Consider the following 27,537-nt stretch of genomic DNA (forward strand, 5'->3'; position numbering starts at 1 on the left):
TGTTAACTTACTACTTATCAGTTGCTATCAATTAGCCAGTCAGACTTAAGCTTTAGAAACTGGCGTTAAAATAGTATAAACCGTCAAAAATCCTTTTCTCCTCATCTGTAAGGTCCTCATGAAGCTCCCTTTTGTAGCTCGATACTGACACACTCTACGGAATTTAGATTTCTCTCTCCCCCAAAAGGGAAGATACTCGAGAGATCACAAAAGCCAGTTCTAAAGGTCCAAATCCCATTTTCCCTAAAGGGAAATCACGAGGAAAGCAATGCTTATAAGTGAAGCTTTTTTAGTAAGCACAGAAATAAGACATGAAGCACAGAAATAAGACGTGCATGGGGGCAGTTATCAGCCCAACTAAGTATTGGGTGAGAATTTGGCAGGTTCTGAGGAGGAGTGGGGGAGGGGTCCATTCCCAAGAGAAGGGGGAAATCCTGGGAAGGCGATGAGCAATCTCAGGGTCAGAACTCTGGCTCTCTGATACACAAATTAGAAGACATTCGAGGTGCTACGCGATCCGAAGGCTTGAGCACAAACAGAAGTTATAAGGGGATGTCCCAGGTAAGGGGGTTTCTCTCAAGCCAGATGGCTCAGGGAGACACGAGAAATTAGCCTCCGAAGCATAATTTCCCGCCCACCTGGCTCACCACAAAGGACCGCAGGTCCAGCCGGCCTTCCTCGCCAGGCTTCCCACGGCCCTCCCGGGTTACCCGGGTTACCCGGGAACGAGTCGCTCCCGGGTGTTGGTATTCATTGGCAAATCCTCGCGCTCGCTTCGCGGGACGCCTCTTTCCAGGGGCCTCGCAGTGCCCCAGGACTTGGTGGGCCAGGCTACTGCCGGTCTGGAACTCCGAAGGAAACGCCGCCCACGTCCAGAGAAATCTCTCCCCCACCCCCACTCGTGGCCCAGTCCGGCCCGTGACTACATCCTTTAGTCTTTGCGGGTTCCAGCTCATTTTACAGATGAGGAAACTGAGGCCAACAGGGGCCAAGGGGCTTGTTCAGGGTCACGCGGTTAGGAAGCGAGGGAGGCCGTATCGGAACTCGGACCTTCCTGCCGTCAGACCCGGGACTCGGTCCAGTGCACCGCCAGCCCCCCTCCCCCCCCCAAAGCAGTTGAGATCGAATCTGGGGAACCTCCGAAGTTACTTCCCTTGGGGCTCTGGGGGGGGGGGGCGGCCGCAGTGGGGCGGAGGAGGCACTCGTAGGCGGGGGACGCCTCGGGGCGAGGCTCTGTTTGAGAAAAAGGTAGGGAGGCTTTGTGCCTTTAGAGGCGCAGGCTCGAGTTCACATCCTGCCCCGGACGCTAACGCCTGCTAGTGACCGGGAAGGTTTCTCGGGCTTCGGGCGGTTCAGAGAAGGCCGCGAACCGATCCGTGCCGGAAGCAGGGCTTTAAGCCGAGGCCGCGATTTTACGTGACTCGGTTACGTGACGGCGCCCGAGTGGCTCTCGCTGGGGAAGCCGCGCGCGGGGCTGAGGCGGAGTCAAGGAAACCACGCCCCCTTTGCTTCTACCAAGGTCGGAAGCAAACAAAAGCCGCGCGTCCCACCCCCCGCCCGACCGGTTCTGTCCCGTGGGCCGACGGTGGCTCCTTCCGAGTTTCGCGTTCCCGCCACGCCAGGAAGGGGCGGGGCGTGAATGCCGGTGACGTGTAAGCGCCGTCCCAGCGCGCGTGCGCACTAGAAGCCGTCTCCTCGGGTCGGACCGAAGGAAGGCGGTGGTGGGCGGGGCGAGCCGCGCTCTCCTAGGGGCCCCCGCGTCGCTTGGCGTCGCCTCCGGGGCGCGCCTTGCTCTCCGTCTGAGCGTGAGTTTGCAGCCCGGCCTGGGGCCGCCTCCTGCGGGGCCGGGCTTTCCCTGGGGCTTCGGGGCCTCGTCCGGGGAGCCGGGCTTCGAGTCTCCTTGGGGCCGGAGGCCGGAGGGTGCGAGTGTCTGAGGAGGAAGGATTGGGAGGCCCCGTGGCCCCGGTCCCGTCTCCGGGAACAGCCCTGCTAGTCAGTGCTTAGTGCCAGACGTGGAAGCCCAGCCCTTCGGGACTGGGGGGGGGGGGGGGGGGGGGGGGGGGGGGGGGGGGGGGGGGGGGGGGGGGGGGGGGGGGGGGGGGGGGGGGGGGGGGGGGGGGGGGGGGGCAGCACTGGCGGTCGTTTTGAAACATGCCTTGGTCTGACTTGAGAATTACGCGTTTGTGTTTTCTAGAACAAACGTTCCATTTTCGAGATGGACATTCCATCGGAGGGAGCTCCGCCCTTCCCTGTGCCTCCCCCGGCCGGGGAAGCGGTGACCGGGCCTCCGCCTCAGCGCGCTGGGAAACGGGTATGACCGGGGCCGTCCTCGGCCGTAGTCTTCGCAACGCGGCGGTTAAATTAAAAGCTATTTACGCTGGGGACTCTCAGTGTTGCATGTTAAGCACTCTACTGTATTAAAGCAGAATGCATGTTTAATATTTAGTCAGCATTGACAACTGCAAGGCTTTTTTTTCTAACTTTTCCCCTCCTTCCCCCACCCCTCCCCCAAATGGCAGGTTGACCAGTACATGTTAAATATGTTAAATTATAAGTTAGATACAATGTATGACACTTTTCTTAAAAATACTCCTCACTCTTAATTTTTTTTTAATTTTAATTTTTTTTTTATTTAATAGCCTTTTATTTACAGGATATATGCATGGGTAACTTTACAGCATTAACAATTGCCAAACCTCTTGTTCCAATTTTTCACCTCTTACCCCCCCACCCCCTTCCCTAGATGGCAGGATGACCAGTAGATGTTAAATACATTAAAATATAAATTAGATACACAATAAGTATACATGACCAAACCGTTATTTTGCTGTACAAAAAGAATCAGACTCTGAAATGTTGTACAATTAGCTTGTGAAGGAAATCAAAAATGCAGGTGGGGCATAAATATAGGGATTGGGAATTCAATGTAATGATTTTTAGTCATCTCCCAGAGTTCTTTTTCTGGGCATAGCTAGTTCAGTTCATTACTGCTCCATTGGAACTGATTTGGTTCATCTCATTGCTAAAGATGGCCAGGTCCATCAGAACTGGTCGTCATATAGTATTGTTCTTGAAGTATATAATGATCTCCTGGTCCTGCTCATCTCACTCAGCATCAGTTCGTGTAAGTCTCTCCAGGCCTTTCTGAAATCATCCTGTTGGTCATTTCTTACAGAACAGTAATATTCCATAATATTCATATACCACAATTTATTCAGCCATTCTCCAACTGATGGACATCCATTCAGTTTCCAGTTTTTAGCCACTACAAAAAGGGCTGCCACAAACATTCGTGCACATACAGGTCCCTTTCCCTTCTTTATAATCTCTTTGGGATATAAGCCCAGTAGTAACACTGCTGGATCAAAGGGTACGCACAGTTTGATGACTTTTTGAGCATAGTTCCAAACTACTCTCCAGAATGGTTGAATTCGTTCACAACTCCACCAACAATGCATCAATGTCCCAGTTTTCCCACATCCCCTCCAACAATCATCATTATTTTTTCCTGCCATCTTAGCCAATCTGACAGGTGTGTAATACTCCTCACTCTTAACTAAAAATTATCATTCTTATTTTTTTTGGCAATATCACAGAGGTACTTCTCTATCAGGTTATAACTAAGGTGATTAATTGAATTACTTGAATAATTTCAACTTTTTTTTTTTGAATGAAAGAATTTGGCCTTTTTTGAGTGCTTTCTTGAATCACTTTGTGAATCTCCTACAAGGGGACTACAATTTCACCTTTACATTTTACTCTGTACTCCTCTAATAGGAAACTGTGGCTCCCATTACATGGCTGTTAAAAGTTTCCTTCTCTGTATTAATAGGAATAGCTGCAGGTAATAGGGTGTAGAGACAGAATGCATCTGGCATCTAGTGATGTTTGCTACACAAGTGGGATGTTGTTTGAGTGGTTGCTTTATTTACATTTAAAAAAAAATTTAATATTAATTTTGGTTCCTTTTTTAGCCAATGAGTACAACACTGAGAGAACGGTTAAAGAAAACAAGAAGTTCATTTCATTCCTGTCACACTGTAACAAAACGTCTTAAAGTAGGTGCTGAAAATAACTCTGCTACTTTAAAGGAAGCAACATCTTCCAGTGGTGAAAACTGTTCTGGATCTCCAGAAAGCTGTAAAAACATAGAAAAAGCAGCTGAAGAAAATCTGTCTTTGAAAGACGGCTTAATGGATGTTGATATTTATAGAGACAAATCCCTTGTCAAAAGTACTCTGCCAGATAATCTCTCCCAGGTAGTGTCAGAAGGCTATAACATTGGTAAGCAAGAATTGCTTGAAGAAAAGATGAAATTGTTGAAGCAAGTTCAAGAGAAAGAAGAGCTTCTTCAAAGGCTAAAATTGACCAAAATGTATAGATCAAAGGTAAGAACCTTAAGATTGGTTGCCCAAAAATGTTTTATAAGATAAATTACAGCAAACGGACGTATGTAACACATAATATACTGTCCTATCAATTAAGAACTAAGGCTTTTGACGGCCTTCTTTAGGGCAGATAAACCACATCTTTGATTTTAATGAATGAACCTTAAAAGTACAAGGTGATGTTTATTCCTGTTCAAAGGTCATTTTACTAAATCTTTCCAAATGTTCTAATCGATTAGAGCCTTATTGTCATGTAATGTTCTGTCATTCCTAGCTTTGTGTCATCTGTAAATTTTATAAATATACTATGCTATCATTGAATCATTGAAAAAAAGCTTTGGAACAGTACTGGGCAGAGGCTCCTGGAACTCACCTCTAGAAATTTTTGTCTAAATTGACAACAAACCTAATTCATTATACCCTTGTATTAGGGAAAGCCTTGAGAGCTGTCACTCTCTTTTACTTCTGGTTCAATTTGAGGTTGAAATGAGGCACTTGTAAGTCATCTAATAGTTTACAATAGGTTTATGGAACCAAACCTATTAAGGCTGTGCAGCAAGCACACTGTGGTACTTAATTTCTATAGACATCCTCCCTCATCTCAAACCCACCTCCATCATCAAGGGAAAATGTCTTGGGTCCGTCCAGTTTGGTGTGGTGACTTGCTCAGCTTTTTGATATTCATCAAGTCTGAAGGGCCCCCAACTTCATTCTGCATAGGAATTTTTATGCCCTTAGGTGACCAGGAAGCTGTGTCAGGGGAAGCAGGTGTCAATCAGGTCTCAGAGACAACTTTGTTAGCTTTTAGGAAAACTGCTTCCAGAGAGTAAACCAAAGAACCCTAGTGCTATCATATCATGATATAATTATTTAACCTATTGTGAATCTATTTATCTAGACTACTTTGTTCATGGAAGACTTTCCAGATCTTTTTTTTTTTTCCCTGAGAACATGCTGCTCATTTCCCAGACAAGGATAATAGTCGGTCACAAAAACATACTATAGTTCATTGAGCTAATCCCTAATTAATGGGGCATCTTCTCAATTTCCCTTTTTTTTTTTTTTTTTTACTTCTGAGGAGAGCAGCTATGAATTATTTTTTGTACATATGAGTAATTTTCTTTCTTTTTTTAAAATTTTTCCCCAAATCGCTTGATATTCATGTCTAGCAGTGGTAGTGTTAGGTCAAAGAATATGCATGAATTTTATAGCCCTTTGGGCACATCATATAATTTGATAATTTATCAGTTGGGGCAAGGCACTTATTTTTTTTTATAAATTTGACTCAATTCCCTCTATATTTGAGAAATAAGGCTTTATCAGAGAATCTTCGAAAAATTTTTATTTATTATTGCTAATTGTATTTCCTCCCATTCTTTCTCTTTTTACCCTGTCCTTTGTCAAAAGTGTTTTGCTAGTGACCACTCCCTCCTCCCAAATGCGCTCTCTTTTCCTTCCCATGTCCCATTCCCCTCCTATTTTCCTGCAAGGTAAGATAGTTTTCTATACTCCTCAGAGTATGTATGTTATTTCCTATTTGAGCCAATATCTCTTTTTTATGTTGGGTAATTTGCACCATTCCACTTCTCTCTTTCCCTTTCTCCTAATACATTCCTATCTCATCCCTTAATTTCATCATTTTAAAAAAATATACTGTTCTTCATATTCATTTCACACCTGTGTCCACCTTCAAACTGCTGTAACACTAAAAAAATTCTGAGTTACAAGTCTCATCCTTCAATGTAGGAATGTAAACAGATAAACATTAAATCCCTAATGATAGCACTTTGCTGTTTACCTCCTTATGCTTCTCCTGCATCCTGTATTTGAAAATCAAATCTCCCTTCAGCTCTGGCCTTTTCATCATGAATGCTTGAAAATCATCTTGTTTTATTGAATATCCATCTTTTCCTCTGAAGGATTATACTCAGTTTTGCTGGGTAGGTGATCCTTGGTTGTAATCTTAGCTTCATTGCCCTCCAGAATATCATAGTCCAAACCCTCTGGTTCTTTAATATAGAAACTGCTAAATCTTGTGTTATTCTGACTGTGGCTGCACTATACTTGAATTGTTTCTTTCTGGATGCTTGCAGTATTTTCTCCTTGATCTGGAATTTGGCTATAATATTCTTGGGAGTTTTCACTTTGATATCTCTTTCAGGAGGTGATCAGTAGATTCGTTCACTTTCTATTGTACCCTCTGGTTCTAGGATATCAGGACAGTTTTCTTTGATAATTTATTGAAAGATGAGGTCCAGGCTCTTTATTTGATCATGACTTTCAGGTAGACCAATAATTTTTAAATTATCTCTTCTAGATCTGTTTTTCAGGTCAGTTTTTCCAATGAGATATTTCACATTTCTGTCCCCCCACCCCAATTTTTCATATTTTTGGTTTTGCTTTATTGTGTCTTGATTTCTCATAAAGTCATTAGCTTCCATTTGCTCAATTGTATTTTTTTTTTTTTTCTTTACCTTAAAGCTTTTTATTTTCAAAACATGTATGGATAATTTTTCAGCATGGACCCTTAAAAACCTTGTGTTCCAAATTTCCCCCCTTTCCTCCCTCTCCCTCCCCTAGATGGCAAGTAATCTATGTTAAACATGTTAAAATATATGTTAAATTCAATATATGCACACATATTTATACAGGAATCTTGCTACATAAGAAAAATCAGGAAAAAAAAAGGAAAAAAGAAAGAAAACATAATGCAAGCAAACAGCAAAAAAGTGAAAATACTGTGTTGTGATCCACAGTCAGTTCCCACAGTCTTCTCTCTGGGTATAGATGGATATCTTCATCATAAGATCATTGGAATTGGTCTCAATCATCTTATGGTTGTAAAAAGCTACGCCCATCAAAATTGATCATTGTGTATTCTTGTTTTTGTTATGTATGATGAACTTCCGGGTTCTGCTCATTTTACTTAACATCATTTCATGTAGTATCTCCAGGCCTCTCTAACATCATCCTGCTGATAGTTTCTTATAGAACAGCAATATTCCATAACATTTATATATACCATAAGTTATTCAGCGATTCTCCAGCTGATGGGGATACACTCAGTTTCCAGTTTCTTGCCACTATAAAAAGGGCTGCTACAAACATTTTTGTACATGTGGTTCCTTTCCTTCCTTTAAAGATCTCTTTGGGATATAAACTTAGTAGAAAAAATTCTGGATCAAAGGGTATGGACAGTTTGATAACTTTTTGAACATAATTCCAATCAATTCTATTTTTTTAAAGAATTATTTTCCTCAGTATTTTTTGTACCTCCTTTTTCAATTGACCAGTTTTGCTTTTTATGGGATTCTTCACCTCATTAGCCTTTTATATTTCCTTTTGCACCTCTCCCAATTTTTTTCCTTAATTTTTCCTCAATTTCTCTTACTTGATTTTCAAAATCCCTTTTGAACTCTTCCAGGACTTGAGCCAAATTCTTATTTCCTTTGGAGGCTTTGGATGTAGGAGATTGGACTTTATCATCTTCTCAGAGTGTGTTTTGATCTTCTTTGTCACCATAACTTTCAATGGTCAAGAAACTTTTTGTTTTCTGCTCATTTCTCTACCTATTCCTCTGCCTTTAACTCTCTGTTAAAGCAGGGCTCCGTTTCCAGGGGGGAGGATTCATTGTCCCAAGCTTCAGCGATTTTGTGCCACTGTTTCCAGAAATCCTTCTAGGAGTCTGACCACAATCGCCCTTCTTTGCTCTGGAGCTGTTAGGTATGTCCCAGTCTCAGTTGCAACTGTAAGGTCTGTTGTGCTGGTTGGCTGACCTGGGGCTTAGAGGACCTGGGCTGCACTAGGACTACTATACACCAGACTCCTACCTTGTTGCTGCAGAGTCTCCACTGACCTTCAGAGCCCTCCCTGGTGTCCCGGCGCTTGGGGCTCAGAGGTCCCGGATGCCTCTGATGTTCGGGTCTGGGCCGGAGCCAGATCTGGGGCCACTGGGACTCCATGCTGGGCTCCCACCCTAGTGTTACAAACCTAATTTGCCTTCAGCTGGAAAATGTTCTGCTCCATCTTTTTTGGGTGTTGTGATGCTCTAAAATTTATTTAGAGCCATTATTTAAGAGAGTTTGAAGCAATTTAGGGGAGAGGTTGGGCAGGTTTTCCTGCCTTTACTCTGCCATCTTGGCTCTACCCCTCTCGATAGAATTTTAATCCATGGGATAAGTCTACCCATTTGTTCTCTGATGAAAGCTATTTTCTACATACAAATCATTGTAAGATTATTCTTGTTTCCTGTGTTTGCTGAACTCTAGTGTATTGATGTTACTACTATTACCTGGCTTTCTTCTAAGATTGGCTTTATTCTAAGATTGAGTGGTGACTTTCCTCCAAAGTTGCCATTATACAGTTCTTCCTAGTGGTCTGAATCAGATCCAGAATGACAGTTTCTTTGATCCTTTTTCCAATTTTTGTTAATTAATGTTAAGTTAATATTAAGATAAAGTAAGAATGTATTAGCTGCTCAGCTTTCAGGAAAAAAAAAAATTCCAGCATATCCCATCTAGCTATCCACAAAAATATTTTGCTGCTATTACCAATGGTCTGCTTTCCTCAATTTGGAACAGCATTTTCTTGACTGAACTTCCATATTCCCAGTTCTTGGAAGAGTTAATCTCAGTTCTGGAACTCTCTCATCTTGGGCCTGAGCTGTCTTGATTGGTGAATAAAGACAAACTCACTTACCCTACTATAGTTAGTTCACTTTTGGTCAGACCATGTTTCATATGCCATCCAGGTCTTTACCTGGGCTGTTTTTCCATTCATCTTGTAGAGTCATTCCCCTACTTTTCCCTTCTTTGAGATCAAGTGTAATATTCTTCTCTAAAATGTAATCTTTTCTGGGAGCAGGTTTCTTGAAGGGCTTCTGGAGGCAGCCTTCGTCTCAGTTCAGTGTAATCACCCCAAATGCAGCCAGGGGTTAAAGTCCAAATCCTTTATTTCCTCCTTCAAAGTCTTGTCTCCTTTTCTGGGGCCTGGTTAGCTTTAATAGAGGCCTATCTCTCTCCTTGGTTCCGAGAGCTTAAGCTACCTTCTGTGGCTTATGAATCTCCTCAACTGAATCCTGGCTGAGGCTCAGAGCTTCTAGTGGGCTTCTGTGTCTGGCCCTGAGAGCTTCTTGCTTATATGCTGTATATCGAGTATACATCAATCATTATATCACTAGGAAATCATTATTTGTTGTAGAATTAAATCAATGCTAAACTAGATTTAACTACTATCTCCTCATTCTACTTACTTAGCACCTTGTAAGAATCCTAACAATCAAGGACTATTTCTGATTTGTATATTCTTTGGGACATATAATTTGAAATGTCCCATCATCTTTGGATAGAGCTCAGTAGAAAGACAAGGACTCTCCCTCTGTAGATCTAGGAATCATAAGCAGGGATGATAATGGCAACGGATAAGATAACCAAATGAGAGAGTATAGGAAAAAAGTGAGTCCAGGATACAGAGCCTTGGGAGATTCCTAAAGTGAGGGAGCATATAAGGGAAGAGGATATAAGTAAAGAAGGCTGAGAAAGGAGAAGTTTTAAGAGCTGCAGAGAAGCAGAGGACTAAGAAAATGCCATTAGATCTGGAAATTCAAAGAGCATTCATAAATGAAGTACCTTTATGCTACCATATCAGACTTTTCCTAGGCTTTTAATCTGATTTTTTGCCCAAATACTTTTCACTTATATTTCTCCACTTTGATTCCTGTATTTTCTTCTGTGAGTATATATTTTTTATTGTATAATGTTTATAAGTTTCCTTTTCCTTCATCTTTTATTCACCTTCTTAGTAAGGGGAATCTTTCTAGATTTAAATTCCAGTCATAAGTTCTACGCATCAAGTGTCTGAGACCTATAAGATCAAATTTGCCTTTTTACATTCACATCTCTAGTTTACCTGGTTACTTAGCAATATTTTTGTGAATCTTAATATTGGAGGCCATAGATCCTATTAATGGCTTCTTTTTTAGATTTTGTTCTCTTTGAAAATATGCTTTGATTCATTCTGTGTGGAACTTTGTTAGTAATTTTTATTAATGCATTTTGTTTTTTACTTCATTTCTAGATATTATCCATCTACTCTACAGAATGAACCTTCTCTTGTCACATTTTCACTTACTAAGAAAAGAGTAAGCAAAATTCTCTCATGTTTGTAGGGAGAGATAAGATTGTTAGAAAGGTACTTAAATTCAAGGCTAAAAAGAGAACAGAAAGATCATCTAGTATGTATATATTTAAGTATCTATGCTTTGTACCAAATGGTGGGTTTATAAAAATAGCAAATAAGTCAGTGCATAAGCACTGCTAGAGTGCCCACCTTGTATGAGTTACTGTTAAGTGCTGGCTATACAGAGAAATGCAAAAGACAGTCTGTGCTCAAGGAGCTCACAATCTAATGCAAACAATTATATACAAACAAGCTATACAGAATAAATTGGAAATAATCAACAGAGACAATGAGGAGGAGGTAGGGTATTCTAGGCATGGGGAGTATTAACCAGTAAAAATGCCCAGAGCTGAAAATGGAGTTTCTTATTCAAGGAACAGCAAAGAACTTCATTTTGATTCATTGGATCAAAAAAATGTGCTACGTATAAGAAGAATGGAAAGATAAGAGAGGGCTAGGCTATAAAAGGCTTTGCATTTAATCCTAGAATTGACAGGAAGCCACTGGAGTTTATGGCGGGGCAGACTTACCAACAAACTATTGCAAAATTATCCATTTTATCTCCGGAAAAATATTCTATTACATCCTTTGGTCATGAACTCTTTCCTTGGCAAAAGATGTAAAAAATTTCTTAAATTGTCACATACCCATTTGGAACTTATCTTGGTATATAGTAAAAGATACTGGTCTATACCTAATTTAAAAAAAAATTTTTTTTCTGGTTATACATGTATATTAACCTTTTTAACACACATTTTTTATAATAGCTTTTTATTTTTAAAATGCATGCAAAGGTAGTTTTCAACCTTCACTCTTGCAAAATCTTGTGTTCCAAATTTTTCTCCCACCCCCTTTCCATAGACAACAGGCAATCCAATGTAGCTTAAATATAGCTTTAAAAATAGCTAAACATATTTCCACATTTCCACACTTATCATGCTACACAAGAAAAATCAGGTCAAAATGGGAAAAAGAAGGGAAAAAAACAAAATGAAAATACTATGTTGTAATCCGCACTCAGTCCCCACAGTTCTTTCCCTGGGTGCAGATGGCTCTCTTCATCACAAATCTATTGGAACTGGCCCGAATCACCTTATTGTTGAAAAGAGTCCATCACAGTTGTTCATGATATAATGTTGTTGCTGTGTACTACGTCTCTTGATTCTACTCACATCTCTAAGCATAAGTTTATGTAAATCTCTCCAGGCCTTTCTGAAATCATCTTTTTGATCATTTCTTGCCCAGTGACTTGCCCAGGGTCACACAGCTAGGAAGTGGTAAGTGTCTGAGACCAGATATGAACTCGCGTCCTCCTGACTTCAGGGCTGGTGCTCTATCCACTGCACCACCCAGCTGCCCTGTGATTGTTTCTTATAGAACAATAATATTCCATAACATTCATATGCCATAACTTATTCAGCCATTCTCCCACTAATGGGCATTCACTTGGTTTCCAGTTTCTAGCCACTACAAAAAGGTTTTGTGTGTGTGTGTGTGTGTGTGTGTGTGTGTGTATACATGTGTACTTTTGTATAAGCACCTAGCTTATTCTATACTCTTTGAGTCCATCACCTCTCAACCTGGAAGTAACGTGTTTCATCATTAGTCTCTGGACTTATGGTTAGTCATTATGTTGATTAGAGTTTTTAAGTCCTTCAGATTTAGTTGTCCTTAAAATATAGTTATTTTATAAATTGAGAAAGAATATGCATGATTTTGTTTAAAAAAATTTTTATCCTACACGGTACAGAGAAAAATTCTTTAAAATTGTTTAGAACATTTCCACTTGCCACAAGTATAGCATTCCTTGGCTCTGCTTCTGTTAGACCTTCACACCATTAGGTAGGACTTCCTAAGCTGAGCAGCAGGGTGGACAGTTGTGGCTATATAGTTCTCACTCATGAAGTGGCCAGAAGTATCAGTCTTGTAGAATATGAGCTTGGTTACCAGGAATATAAGTTTCTGAGCCAGTGGTACAGGAACAGGAGAGGGCATTCAGATCAGAATTAGAAGTTAGCACCAGAGTCCAGTGCGTAGTGTAATAGCTAAGGCCTTGAACAGTCAAGATTAGTTCCTGGACTCTGCCCGTTCAGTATTTGTCCTCCTCCAAACAAGTAAGCTGATTGCACACTCAGTACCAGGCTTGTTTCTAGGAACTAAAAGCCTCCTGGCTTTTGAAGTTTCTTAGATCTGTCTGAAAATTCTCTCTTTTTTTTTTTAAAGCTCCTATAGTGATTTGAAGAGATTCTCCATCATACGCTGATATATATAGTCCAGTGTTTAGCTTATTTTTTTCTTTGGGATTTATCCTAATTTCATTTTCTAAAGATTTTGATAGCAATTCTGGAGTTTCTTGCTAATTTGATTATCTTTGGAGGGATATTCAGAATTTGTCTTTTTTTTTTTTCCCCAATTATTTTTATTTATTTATTTATTAGCACATACTTATATTCATTATATTATGGCCTTTTCTGGAATGTTTATTTCATTTTCCTCCTTTCATAGAATTAGAGCTTTTAAATGAGAAGAGGCCAAGGGCCATGAATTCTACCCCTTTCTGTTTACAGATAAGAAATCCAAACCCCAGAGAGGGGGAGTAACCCAGGATCCTTCAGCTATGAGATGCTGCAGATGACAGAGGGACTGCAAGCTCAGGTCTCCTAGACTCTCAAGTTTAGGCTTTTTTCTTTCTAATTTACCACTTTATTGTCACTTAATAGGATTCACTATTGATTATCTGCGTGGAAATGAGCTCATACCAGACATTTTATTTTTATCATCATCTTTTTCTGTTTTTCTCAGAACTGGAATCAGGCTTCCTTTTTTGTTTTTCCTGTTTCTACTTTCAGTATTGCTATCTGCTGGCTAGGCATTCTCAGCCTCTGTGAATTGGAGTTATGTTGCATTGTGTATGCAAGTATAAATATTCCTGGGACACAGTAATGGCAGAATTTATAAACCCCCATAGATATGGGATATTCTTAATTATTGGGCTTTTCTTCATGGCTCCTCCAATCATGAATTGCATTTCCTTTGCATAGCAGGGCAAAACCAATGTTTTCCATCTGTTATATAGTGTGTGGGGAACAGGCTTTACCTACTGTAGGATGCCTTTGAAATGTATTTGGCATTAAACTTTGTGTACCCCCCTTGGGGGTCCTTAAGATCTTCCTGGAACACCATCTGAGCTGGGCCACATTCCCCTTTCTTTGCAGAAGTCCTTCCAGGGTATGTTGAGTTGGAAAATTGTTTCATTCCATCTTTTTGTAGTTTCTGTTGCTTGTTTTCATGTTGTTTCTAAGGAAAACTGGGAGAGCTCCAGCAGCTTCCTGGCTTCTCTCTGCCATCTTGACTTTGCATGCATGCCTCCCCTTCCCCTCCTCACCCCCCCTAAATATCTTGTGTTCTTTTTAAGCAACCTTATTCTTTCAGTCATTCAGCTTACAACCTCAGACTCATCATTGTCCCTTATCTTCCTTACCCTTGTATCTGGTTTAGTTGTTAAGACTCACGTTCACAGCAACTCATGCCATCCACTCCTTTTTCTCCTCATATGATTACCACTCTATTTCATGACTTTCTATAGACTCCCAGCTTTAGTCTTTTGCTTTTCCAGTCCCAGTCAATTGACTTAGCTACCAAAATAACTTTCATGAAGTATCGGTCTGACTGTGACATTTCCCTGTTCAAGTCCTTTTGGAGACTTCTTTCTCTAGGAAAGCGCCCCATTTGTTCCCCGAGTGCATCATATTTTTTGTTTCTTATACACTTATCCCATATATCCTTCCTCAATCCCCTTAAGAGAGTCATCCCATATTACAAATAGTATTTTTGAGGAAGAAAAAACATCAATACTGATACATTGAAAAAGTCCCAGAATATGTGTAATATGTAACTTTTGGATCTCACTTTCATGAAAGTTTAGATTAGAAGTGTGTCTTCTCTTTGTTCAAGTTCTGCTCTGTGCCTTCTCTTCACATTTTCATGTTTCAGATCCCTCTTCCAAGGCTAGATTTATTTGTCACTTACTAAAGGGAAGTTTGGAGTTCAAATTTTTCAAATGAGCATTTGTTTGCTTCAACTAGAAGGCTGAATAAACAGGCATGGAGCCTGAAGATAATTGGCAGATTTTTCATTTTGCCTTTGTGACACAAAATGTTTAATATAAAGGTTTGTTGGATTGGATGGTCTGGATTTTTTTTGGAAATTTTCAGAATTAACTGTTCCTTGGAAATAGGGAAAAAAGGAGTAGCAAAGTCTCTCCCAAACTACCTTGTATGTATTTAACCACTTTGTATGTGTTTGTACTTATTAACTTTATATTTATGATTATATAAATTTAATTATATATATTACATAATAGGTATTTTTTTATATCTTCAATTAAAATGTAAGCAGCTTTTGAGTGGGGACTGTTTTGTACTTGTATTCCTAGCATTTAAGTCCTCCTTAAATATTTATTGATTGAATAACTTCTGAGTTTTAAAGTAGGCCCAAGATAGTTTTTACATTTTAAAAATAAATGTAATTAGAGATAACATACTCATAATTCTGTTTTCTATTTCAGAATAATCTTTCACAGTTACAATCATTGATAAAAAAGTGGAGAAATAGTAGCCAGCTGTTACTTTTTGAGCTGCAATCAACATTGTCTATGGAGAACAAGAAACTAAGCCTTACTCAGTTGATAGACAGTTATGGATTAGAAGACCAGTTATTACATTATAACAGAATCGAAGAAGAATTTACAGATTTTTAATTATTAAAATATTTTCAGAAATCTGCCTTTATTCTTCTCAATCAACTCAAAGATATTTCTGAATGCTAACAAAAACATAGTCTAAAGAAAGCATAAAAATTATGGTTTATATGATTTGACAAGACTACTGTTGATAAAAGTTATACCATATAAGTTCTGTGAAAAGAATTTGAGTTAAAAAAATGAAAATGAAAGTATACTTCTAAAACAATTTCTATTATTTGTCAATTGATATTTAACAAGTTTTAAAAATTATTTTAATATTACAAAAAATGTCTAAAGCCAAACTGAACCTCCAAATCCCTGTTTCTGTTCCATTTTATTCCTTAAACATTTTTGGACTTTCATTTTGAGTAATATTTTTATATGTAGTGTGTCCCCAGAGTTTGTCTTTTGAAGCCAGTTTCTCTTTTACACATGCTCACTGTCACTATTCTAACTTTAAGCTCTCATTTCTAAGTTGGACTACATAAATAAAAGCACAGCTATGAGTATGTCACTCTCCTCTGAAACTAACTGGTTTCTCAATACCTGCTGAATAAAGTCTTAAATTTGGCATTCTAGGTTCCCAAACTTTTATCTTGTCATTCCATTGAATGCGACCTGCATTTGTGCTTGGTGTTTGTTTTGGGGGGAGGTGATACTCAAACTTTTCTTATTCCAGTATTATAAATTACATTAAGACTTCCTTGAACCCACAAGCCAGAAGTCATTTTTTCCTCTTCTCCTAACTCCCAAGTATTTAGCATGTTGAATGAAATATATCTGTGACTCTCTAGAAAGTGAGAATCATGAGCCCCTATAACCCTAGAAGGTATGGTATAGCCCGTTTTGGAACATGTCTATGATAACAGGCACATCTACCACAGCCAGTACTGCAATCCCTGTCCATCCCAGCTGTGCAAACTCCCAACTTTTTACATTATGTGCCCAGCAGGAGCTCTTCCTTGAGGTACTTGGGTATATCCCCCACTCCTCTCTCTCCCCCAGTATACACATTTAAAATAAAAGGTTTTTACTAAGACATGTTGCAAAAGAAAATGGATTCTGTCCTTTTCTCCCTGCCCTCAATGCTTTTTTTTTTTTTTTTTTTAAAATCTGTATTCAATCAGTTTTTTCTCTGGGTATGGACAGCATTTTTCTTAAGTCCAGAGAAGCCTTGGATCATTGTATTGCTGAGAATAGCAAAGTCATTTATGGTTGATCATCTCACAACATTGCTATTAAATTGTAAACAGTACATTTTACTTCACTTTAGTTCATGGAGGACTTCCACGGTTTTTTGAGAGCATCATTTCCTAAAGGAAAATAGTCCATTGTAATCACATAATTTATTCAGTCATTCCCCAATTGATGGGTATCCCCTCAAAACTTTTTGCCTTGAGAAAAGAGCTGCCATAAATATTTCTGTACATATAGGCTCTTTTCCTTTAAAGAAAAAAATCTTTGAATCATGCATAGTAGTGTTGTTAGATCAAAGAATATGCAAGATTTTATAACATTTTGGGCATAGGTCATTTTTAAAAAAAAATTTTTCCAAATACATGCAAAGATAGTTTTCAATATTCACCTTTGCAAAAACCTTGTGTTCCAAATTTTTCTTCCTTTCCCCCTTTTCTGCCTTCCCAAGACAGCAATTTGATATAGGTTAAAAGTGTAATTCTTCAAAACATATTTGCATATTCATCATGCTGTGCAAAAAAAACCCCCAAAACAAACACTAAGAAGAACCACCACCAAAAAAAAGGTGAAAATACTATGCGTTCATCCACATTGTCTTCATAGTTTTTTCTCTGCATGTGGATGGCATGTTTCATCACAAATCCATTGAAATTGCCTTAAATCACCTCATTGTTTAAAGAGCCACATCCATCACAGCTGACCATCACATAATCTTGTTGCCATGTATAGTGATCTGGCCCTGCTCATTTCTCTCAGCATCAGTTCATGTAAGTCTCCAGGACTTTCTGAAATCATCCTGCTGGTCATTTCTTACAGAACAATAGTGTTCCATAGCATTCATGTGCCATAACTTACTCAGCCAATCTCCAATTGATGTGCATCCATTCAGGCTTCAGTTCCTTGCCACTACAAAAAGGGCTGCCACAAATGTTTGCACACATGGGTTCTTTTTGGTCCTTTTGCCCCCTTTATGATCTCTTTGGGATAGAGGCCCAGTAGAGACTGTTGGATCAGAGAGTATGCTCAGTTTAATAGCCTTTTGGGCATAATTCAAATTGCTCTTTAGAATACTTGGATCATTTTACAAGTTCACCCACAATGCATTGGAGTCCCAGTTTTCCCACATCTCCTTGAATATTCATTATCTTTTCCTGTCATCTTAGTCCAAGAGATGTGAAGTGGTACCCCAGAGTTGATTGATAGAGCATATCTTTTGATTATTATTTATCAATAGGGGAAAGGCTGTTGAAATAGAAGACGATCTCATAAAGAGAGGCATAAAAAATACTGGGAAAAAACCCCCATCTTTAAACAAAAACAAAAAAAAAAAATACCTCTTTAAAAAGCAAACAGCCAAATGGAAAAAAGAGGTCCAAAACTCACTAAAGAAAATAACTCCTTAAAAATTGGAATTAAGGAGAAGAGGACTTGGAATTAGATTTTCTGGATGATAAAGGAACTAGAATTACAACCCAGGATAACCTGCCCAGCAAAATTATACATAATTCTTTAGGGGAGAAATGAATTTTTAATGAATTAGAGGGCTTTCAAGCATTCTTAGTGAAAAAAAAAAAAGGCAAATGAAGAGTTGATATTCAAATATAAAATTCAAGAGAAAAATAAAGAAGAGGATTCTAGGAAGATGGAGGTCAGAAAATTCCAAGCTCTCTAAATCTCTCCATAAACAAGACAAAATAGTACCTTAGAGTGTAAATAGAGTAGTAAAAACTAATTAAGAGTTGAGACAGAACAGTGGTCCTCCTGGGACAATCAGAAGATCTAAAGAAAACTACCAGGATGGAGATTTGGCCAGAACGGAGCGTAACAAACACTGAAACCGCAAGCATTGAGCCCTGGGGCTAGTTGGGTTGGAAGGGACGCCAGCCACAGTAATTTTCACCTCCCAGACAGCATGGAGAGTCTGGAATCTGAGATGGGGAAGATTGGGAACCTCTACTGATTCAGGATACCAGGACCAGCTGCGCTGCTAAGACATAGCCCTGGGCAAGATGGAACCAGCACACACAGCATAAGGGCTGATTGTGTGGGGCCAGGGACTGCTGGCTGTGCACTCTTATGGGATGGCAAAGTTCTAGCTTTCAGTTCCAAGCTAGAGGGGAGAACTGAAGGAGAACCTGAGGCTGGAGGCCCCACTCTCCAGCTCTAGTCTAGTTAGTGATTATACTAACAAGCACCTATAAATTAAAAAATGAGCAGGCAAAGGAGAAAGAATACAACTATAGGAAGTTACTATGAGAATAGAAAAGAGAGGAATTCATCTTTAGAGGAGGATACTGAAGTTTAAAAAAACAAACAAATCTCTCTTACCCCATGGTTATTTGTCCAAACATAATTCATGGAACTCAAAAAAGACTGACTATAAAAAAATTAAATGAAAGAAATTGAGGGAAAAACAAAAACAAAAGCAAACAAGATTATGAAAAGAAATCCAACCAACTTGAAAAGGATATCCAGAAACTCAAGAAAATGACTCCTTGAAAACTAGCATTGGACAAGGGGAAAAGAACGAAGTTTTAAGAGACCAGGAAATAATAAAACAAATCTAAGAATTTAAAAAAAAAAAGAGAGAATGTGAGATCTCATAAGAAAAACAACAGATCTAGAGAGCAGTTCAAGAAGTGAAAATATAAGAATAATAGGACCATGTGAAAGATATGATCAAAAAAATAATCTTGTTGTAAAAATATAAGAAATAATTAAAGAAAATTGTCCTGAAATGTTAGAGCAAGAGAGTTAAGAAGAAATAGGGAAAAAAATCCATCAATCACCATATGAAAGAGATGCTACAAGAAAAACCTACAGATACATCATAGCCAATTTCCAAAGCCCTCATGTCAAGGAGAAAATATTGTGAAAAAAATAATCCAAATATGATGGAGTCAAAATTAGAATCACACAAGAGCTAGCTGCAGCAACATTAAAAGATCATGGATCTTGGAATACTATATATCCAAATATTGGGACTGCAGCCAAAAATATCATACCCAGGAAAGTTAATCATAATCCTGAGAAAAAAGTTTATTCAATGAACTGCCACTCTTTTAGGATTTTGTTGCAAATTAATAGAAAACATTCAAGAAAGATAAATATCAAAGGCTAATTAGAAAGGATTCAATAAGGACAAACTATTTTTAATATGTGGAAATGAAAACTGTTTAAGATTGTCATTAGCAATTGAGTAGTTCGAAAGATTGGGATTGATGTGATTCTAAAAAGCAAAAACATATAGAAAACACATGAGGAATTAGACTGGGGAGAAAAGCTGGTACTTCTGGAACTCTGCTCTTATTGGGAATAGATTAAAGAGGGAATAATACATATATATTTTGGAGGGTATGAAAGTCTTCTTAAGTCAGAAAGAAATAAGAGAGTTAAAGGGATAAGAAAGAGATGCACATGGGGTAAGAGGGAGGGAAAGGGCGGAGGGAGGGGACAAGGGAAGAACTCATAGTGGAGGGGTAGGTTAAGTAATAGTAAGACAAGGTAGTGGGTAGAAGTAAAGCAGAAAAGACACGAATATAATAAAAATAATCATGAGTAGAATTTATTAGGGAAAAAAGCAAGGTAGTGATCATTGTTTTCAGACAGATAAATTTAATCAAGAGAAAAATAGGGATAGTACACTATATGTCAGTCATAGTAATCAATATTGTTTTATACTATTAAATAGTATATGGTTGAAATATTGGTATGGTGTAGAAAATGATGAATTTGTGGATTTAGAAAAATATGAAAAAACATTATCCACCTTTAGACAAATAGGAAAACAATTGTACAATGGCCTTACAAATATATATATGAATGTATTTATGTATATGACTATAGATATCCATGCATACATATGCATATTTATGTGTATATATATATATGTATATGTGGATGTATATATAATATGTATCTGTAAATGTATTTATGCCTAATTGTAGCCACCTTGGGAGAAGTAGGGAGAGGAAAGGGGTTAAAAAAGGAATAAAGCAAAAAATGTACCACAGAGAACAAAAGAAAACCAAGGAAGAAGAGAAAAGATAGAACAGCTGTGAAGACAATGTGTAGTATCATGTATCAAAGTATCAGCTTTCTTGAAACGGAAATTTGTTTCATATTTTGAATCTTCTTGTGTTCTACTGTATAATGACAATGTTTTGTTTTTCTATTTTGTGTTTAAGTTTAAACATATTTTTAAAAAGCATAAAAGGTTTTTTTAAAGAGAATTTTTAAAGAAAAATTATAACAAACTCAATAAAGTGAATTTTTGTGCCATTTTTACCATTAAGGCCAATTTTGTTTTTGAAGGTATTTTCTTTGATATATTTTGTGAAATAGAGATGTCCACCACTTGGGGAATGGTTGAACAAGTTGCTGTATATGATTTTCAGTAATAGTAATATTGAAAGAATATCAACCGTGAAAGACTTAGTTATCCTGATCAATACAGTGATCCAAGACAATCTGAAAAGACTCATATTGAAATATTGCTATGCACTTCCATAGAGAGAACTGATGAACTCAGAGCACACTGAATTATGATTTTTCCCACTTTTTTTGTGGGGAGTGAGAGGGCAGTAACAGCTACTCTGGAAATAGATTTTGCATGATTTCACATATATAGCATTTATCAGATTACTTGCTTACCTTTTCAATGGGGTAGAGGAAGGATTTGTAAGAAGGACAGAATGTCAAACTCAATTTTTAAAAAAGGAACAAGCATTAAAACCTGAAAAATGTTAAATTTTGGATATGGATGAAAAAAAGGGTTCATATTTTAGATAAATGAATAAAAATAGATCTTGTACACTTTCTATTCAGATAATAGTCTTTTAAAAATACGCTTTTTTAAACTGATATCTTATGTTTTACATTCCCTTAATTTTCCAAATAGTCCAGAAAACTAATCAACACATTTTCTAATCTGACATGTTTTCCCACACCATAGTCCTACCTCTGCAATGAAAAGATCAAGAAACATTCTCTTCTTCGGGGGGCACTTCATCATAATTTACTTGGTTTTCTTTTCTCCAATGACATTGCTATAGCCATAGTATAGATATTTTTGTGCTTAACTTTACTTTGTATTATAAAATAGAAGTCTTTCCCTCTTTCTCTGTTTCCTTCTTATTCATCATTTCTTACAGTGCAGCAATATTCCACTTCCAATTGATGGATATATTTTCTGTTTTTTCCAACTACAAAAGTGATGCTAATATTTTGGGTATATATAGGAGCTTTTTTTTTTTTTTATCATTTATTGTCTTAATGCTTTTACTGAAATCTCTGGGTTTGAAAGTGTGGACACTTTAATAACTTTTTTTTTTTTTTTAAAGCACAACATCCAAGACAATCTTGTTTACTCTTAAAAAGAGACAGACACACTGAGTTTTTTTAAAACATTTTTAATTATTAAGTACAGAATTTACATTTTTACAATATCTTGGGAAGAGCTAAATAATTTCAATTACAGATAGATTTTTAAGGGGAAAACATTATTTAGTTTTCCTTTCACTGAAGAAAAGAAATTTCAAACAGAACAGAACAGAACAGAAATTTCTTCATATATGATATCTTCTGCCTCACACAGTGCCAGTATTTCTACATATGAATAAGAGCAGGAAATGTTTTCATTCTTAATCTTTCAACTTCTGCCTGCAAAATTGAAATTTGTTCAAATTGCTCTTTTGAAATATTTATTAACTTTTGTTGTTGTAGTGTAGCCTCATTACGTTCCCTGGAAATCTTTTCATAGGTCAGTGGAAGCCCTGTTTCAAAAAATGACAAAGTGGGATCATTGTCTAAAATATTAAAGAAATGTTATTTGTCATGACTGGATTAATAACATTTTCAAATATATCAAGAACTTTGTGAACTGCTATAACAAAATGGCAAATTGCTATGCAGTTTTTAAATCTGCTGACCCAACTTTTTAACTGTAGAAAAATAATTTTATCACATTCCATGGTTGGCAAAAATTGGCTTACCAAATGATTGACAGATGTGTTTTCTTTCAGAGTTACACACCAAGTGTTCATGTAGATTGCAGCTTAGAATATAATTTGCTATATCCTTTTTGGTGTTGATTTTTCTCAGGTCCTTGAATAACCGTTTTTGGAATTCCACATCTTTTTTGTGTTTCTAGAAATTAGATATTAATTTGGGGACATTTCAGATCAAGATCATTCACCCATTAACACTTGCTAGATACAAGTTGCTGAGGTGAGCAGACCAAATTACAAGGTTTCCCAGACTGAAAATAGATTATGAATACAAAACTAAAATTTCCAACTCTCTAATCCTTTTCTTTGCTTAACATGATCTCTAATCTCTGTTTCCTTTCATGCCTATACATCCCAGTTAATCAATTTTGTCATTATATAATCTCTTTACTGTTAAATTTAAGGGTCTTATTCATTGTACTTCTTGACCTCTCTTCAACTTTTGACTTTGTTAACTATCCTCTTCCTTTGGTTTCTGGGATGTTTCCCTGAAAGGATGGCTTACTCTTTATCCCTTGGTCTCCTCATCTGTTCCAATGGGTTCTATTATGAATTCTAGGCAGACCAGCCCAACCTCTTCTGAACTCATAATCTTACATTGCCAGGTGCCTGCTGAACATTTCCACCCAGATATATCATAAGTAGCTTTAAGGTGGTAGGTTTAGAGTTAACTTTACCTCACCCTCATTCAAATTTCCTCCCAATCACCCAATTAGCCTCCCCACTATTAGTATTTTCCTCTCTCCAGCTTTCATATAGGAACTGCCAAAAAATCTTCCTAAAATGATGTCACTCCCTTGCTAAGAACCAACATTAACCACCAAAGCCTTCAGTAGCTCTTTTCTGCTTCTAAGACAAACTTTGAACTCTTTGGGCTGGCTTATCATAAATGAGTGCCCTTCATATCTTCTACATTCTGGCCAGATTGCACGGGCCAGGCCTAGGATTTTTTTCTAATTATCTCCATAAAATCTTCATCCTTAACATTCCACTTAGGTACCTCTTCCATGAAGCCTTACTTGCCACAGATTCCCTTATGGTCCTTTATCTACAGGTAACACCGCACCCCACCAACCCCAGCCCATGCTTTGTTCCTTTTCTTTGTCTCTCCAGCAACCAAGGACATTTTGCCTTTTATGGATGATGATGGATACATCATAAATACTGAAATGAACTTACATTTCTGATGATTAAAATCTCTAATTTCACTCTGAAACCCATTACAAATATTAATTTGGGGACATTTCAGAATTTACATTAAATTCAATAAGATTGAATCTTACTTTTTCTAGAGCAGCAAGAGACTGCTCCATTTGAGAAATCTGAAATCCAATTGTGATTTCATGATCATCTTCTGATATATACTAGGAGAAAGAATATATTAAAACAAATAAAAAATTCTTTGTTATTTTGTCTATTTAATAAACAAGTGTGTCATTCTGCTCTATATTCAAAGATGCTTGTCATGAGTTATTACCACCTGCTTTAGATATTAAATTTCTATGCAAAATGATGATTATTTGCATTTAACCACCTTTACTCATTTTCCTCAAGACTTGATACTCATTTTGCACCATATTTCCACTCCAGGATGTCATGATAAGTCTCAAGAAACTCATCTTGCAAGGTCACACCTCCTCAATACCCCCTCTCCATAGCACCCTTCCCTTCCTCTGATTGAAGAGGGTAGCTCCTCCAGCATCCTCTGTTTAAGAAGGGACCAGAATAGTCATCTCATCATTTCCCATACTACTGTATAATGCTAGAATTTATCATTCCCCAACCCAGGGACCTCATTGCTTCTTATTCCCCCCTTTCATAGCTTTTTAAAAAATGTGTTGTCTTTACTCATTAGATTTCTGAGAGCAGAGATCAACTTTTGCCTATCTTTGTATCCTTGGGCCCCATCACAGTGCCCAGCACATAGTCAATGCTTAATATTCATCAACTGAATCTAAATATAACAATTGTTCATCAAAACTGATTCCTCTCTTTTCACATAGCTGCCACTTTGTCTAGATTATTGCCATGGCCTCCAAATTGATCTGATTTTCCATACAGCCTTCTTCATGTTGGTTAAATGCAAATCTGACCATATCACTTCCCTACCCCCAAAATCCAGAAGCTCCACTTTGCCTCTGAAAGAAATTAGAAACCCTTCTTGTTTAGCTTTCAATGCCTTTCAGTCTCACCCTAACCTTTTTGCCTCATCTTACATTCCTCAGATTCCCTCATTCTTTGATTCAGCCAAAATCACCTTATCTATTCTTCACTTTGGATAATCTATTTCCTATCCCAATGCCTTTGGGATGGCTGTTCCCCATGCCTAGAATGCCTTTCCTCTTCATTTCCACACCTCACATGCCATTTTATATAATATTAAGCTATTCAAACCTTCCTTGAGGTATCTTACTACTTTGTATTTATTCTATTTTTATATATTTACATAGATATTTGCAGTCTATCTAATTAGAATGAAATTACTTTTGATTAGGGGTTGTGTTTCATTCACTATATTTGTAACAGCCTGAAACATAGTAGACACTTAATAAATATTGCTGAATGATTGATAATTTAAAAGATGCTTTCTAAAATACTTTTTAAAAATGAGCTATTTTCAAAAGAATCATTTACCCTCTGATGAGCTCTTGAAAAAAACAGCATCTGAATATCCCAAGACCTTTGAGTTAGATCTTCCATTTCCATCTCCATTTTTTTATGGTCCCATTCGATCTGAGATATTCCTTTCTGATAATTTTTCTTTTCAACCAAGTTGGCAACTTTCTTCATACCTTGGGTCTTGCAAAAAATTTTTTTACACATTCTAATGTTAGGTGATACAAATCTGCACATCATATCATGATTTTACTGTTATAAAAATGTAACTTTTTGTAGGGGACTGGTAAAGACATGATCATTGTTACAAAATACCAGCCATTATAAAACTAGATCCTTTAAGATGGTAATAATTAGCATTTATGTACTGCTTTAAAGTTTGCAAAAAGCTTTATAAATATCTAATTTTATCCTCACATTTCCTTCTGGAAGGTTGGTAGATTAGGGAACAGAGCCAGACAAGTTAAACCACTTTCCCAGGACCATACAACTAGTTAAATATTTGAGACTGCATTTGAACTTGGGTCTTCCTGACTTAAGACCCAGGTCCACTGTGCTACTTCTAAAAGACAAGCAGGATGAAAACAAAGTCTTTTTAACCTTCAGGAATTATAAACATGAAGGAACTTTAAAGGTACCTTCAAGAAAGTGTCTTCCATCCATGTCAGAGTTATATAAAATTCCTTGAAATATGTAAAAATAGATAATTTGTACAATAACACTGAACCTCTAATTTTAATATCAACTTGAAGTATAAAACAAGATGTATAGGAAAATATTTCTGTCACTACTATGGAGGCTATCCACTGAAGTCGGTTCAAATTAAAAGAGGTGCTTTAATTGCTCCTTTTTTTCACATGACAAATTGTGATTGCATCAAGCTAAACCTCATAAAAGAAATTAATAATTATTTAAAGTAGTTTGGCCCAACTATCCACTTTGGAAAAACAAGTGGATTAAAAATACTTATTATCTACATTATTCTATGCAGTAATACCTAGCATTTATATAGCGCCTTAGGTTTGTCAAACCTTGATCACTCCCAATAACCATTGCTTTCACATTTACACACATGCTGCTGAATAAAGGTGGAGAAAACCACTGAACAGTTCTAACTGGGTCCACCATGAAATTATGTCACTTAACCTCAATTGAACCCTTATTGCTGCTAATACTTCTATATATCTCTTATCAACTTAGTATTCCACTCTCATAATATCAGTTGAAATATTTGTAAAATGCCCCAGTGCCTGACTCATAGAAACATCATATAAATGATTATCCCCCTCCAAACCTTTTTCCAAATCTTTTTTCGTCCTTCCTCAAATCTCCTAGGCCTCACCTCTCCAGTACCCTCAAAGCTAACAACTTTACCTCATTTTACTGAAAAAATAGAAGCAATATTGCAAGAGTTCCTTCTACTATCAATGAGATGCCTTTTGCCACTCTTTCTTCTCTTGCACTTGACTCACATGAAGAGCTGGATCCTTTTCCTTGCCAATCTTAATCCCTTCTACCTGCACACCTGATCTCATTCCATACTGTCTCCATCCACTCTCTTCCCTTCAATCTCTCCATGTCTTCTGTCTCCTTCCCTCATAGCTATGTCTCTCCCATCCCCAAAAGCCCTCACTTGAGTTTCTATTTTTCCTATCATCTTAAATATCTGCTGACCTTTGTGACTAAACTCCTTGAGAAGGCCATGGACATTAGGTGCCTCTGTTTCCTCTTCTGTCTCTTAATGCACTACAACCCTCTTCTGCCTTCATCATTCCACCGCGACTGCTGTCTCCACAGTTACCAATGAGCTCCTGCTTACCAAACCCAGTGTCATTTTCTCAGTCCTCATTCTTCCTGATCTCTCTGCAGCCTTTGACATTTTGGATCATTCTCTTCTCCTTAATACTCTTTTCTCTATAGATTTGGAACATGACTCTCCAAGTTCTCCTCCTACCTAGCAGATTGCTCCTTCTCTGTCTCCTTTGCCAGATCCCTATCTAGGTCATGACCAGTAATCATTGGTGTGCCAAAAATTTCTTATGTTATGGACCCTCTTTTTTTCTCCCTCTACGATACTCTACTTGGCAATCTCATCTCAATTCCCATGAATCTGATGATTTTAAAAATTACTTATTTGCTTTGGATCTCAAATTTCCAACTGCCTTTCAGAAATCTCAAACTGGATGTCTAGTAAATATCTTAAACTTGGCACATCCAAAACTGAACTCATTTTTTCATCTAAACCCTGCTTCCTTTCAAAAAACTCTTATTACTGTCAAAGTCACCACCATCCTTTTAGTCTCCTTGGCTCATCCCTGATTCTTGATTCTCTCATCTCTCCCCATTTCCAATCTGCACCTAAGACTTACTGATCCTACTTTTACAACATTTTCCTAATATGTCCCCT

General features: G+C 37.8%; 2 protein-coding genes across 4 annotated transcripts in view; one reads left to right on the forward strand and one right to left on the reverse strand.

Annotated features, from left to right (window-relative positions):
• Nucleotides 1-552: 552 nt before the first annotated feature.
• SFR1 (SWI5 dependent homologous recombination repair protein 1) lies at nt 553-15,887 on the forward strand. Its single transcript, XM_031949356.1, has 5 exons — nt 553-561; nt 655-1,248; nt 2,195-2,311; nt 3,975-4,388; nt 15,133-15,887. The coding sequence occupies exons 1-5, from the start codon at nt 553-555 to the stop codon at nt 15,322-15,324; spliced, it is 1,326 nt and encodes a 441-aa protein (XP_031805216.1). The 3' UTR covers nt 15,325-15,887.
• Nucleotides 15,888-22,005: 6,118 nt separating this feature from the next.
• The window catches only part of LOC100918759 (cilia- and flagella-associated protein 43-like), a 201,538-nt gene continuing 196,006 nt past the window's right edge, over nt 22,006-27,537 (reverse strand). For all 3 annotated transcript variants that reach the window (XM_031955797.1, XM_031955799.1, XM_031955798.1), the window contains 4 exons: nt 25,149-25,313; nt 23,798-23,878; nt 22,500-22,653; nt 22,006-22,280 (listed from right to left, as the gene is read on the reverse strand). In XM_031955797.1, coding sequence (XP_031811657.1) covers nt 22,114-22,280; nt 22,500-22,653; nt 23,798-23,878; nt 25,149-25,313 — 567 coding nt within the window. In that variant the 3' untranslated portion in view covers nt 22,006-22,113. The remainder of the gene's footprint in view (nt 22,281-22,499; nt 22,654-23,797; nt 23,879-25,148; nt 25,314-27,537) is intronic.

This window comes from Sarcophilus harrisii, chromosome 2 (assembly GCF_902635505.1).
Source record: "Sarcophilus harrisii chromosome 2, mSarHar1.11, whole genome shotgun sequence".
NCBI lineage: Eukaryota > Metazoa > Chordata > Mammalia > Dasyuromorphia > Dasyuridae > Sarcophilus > Sarcophilus harrisii.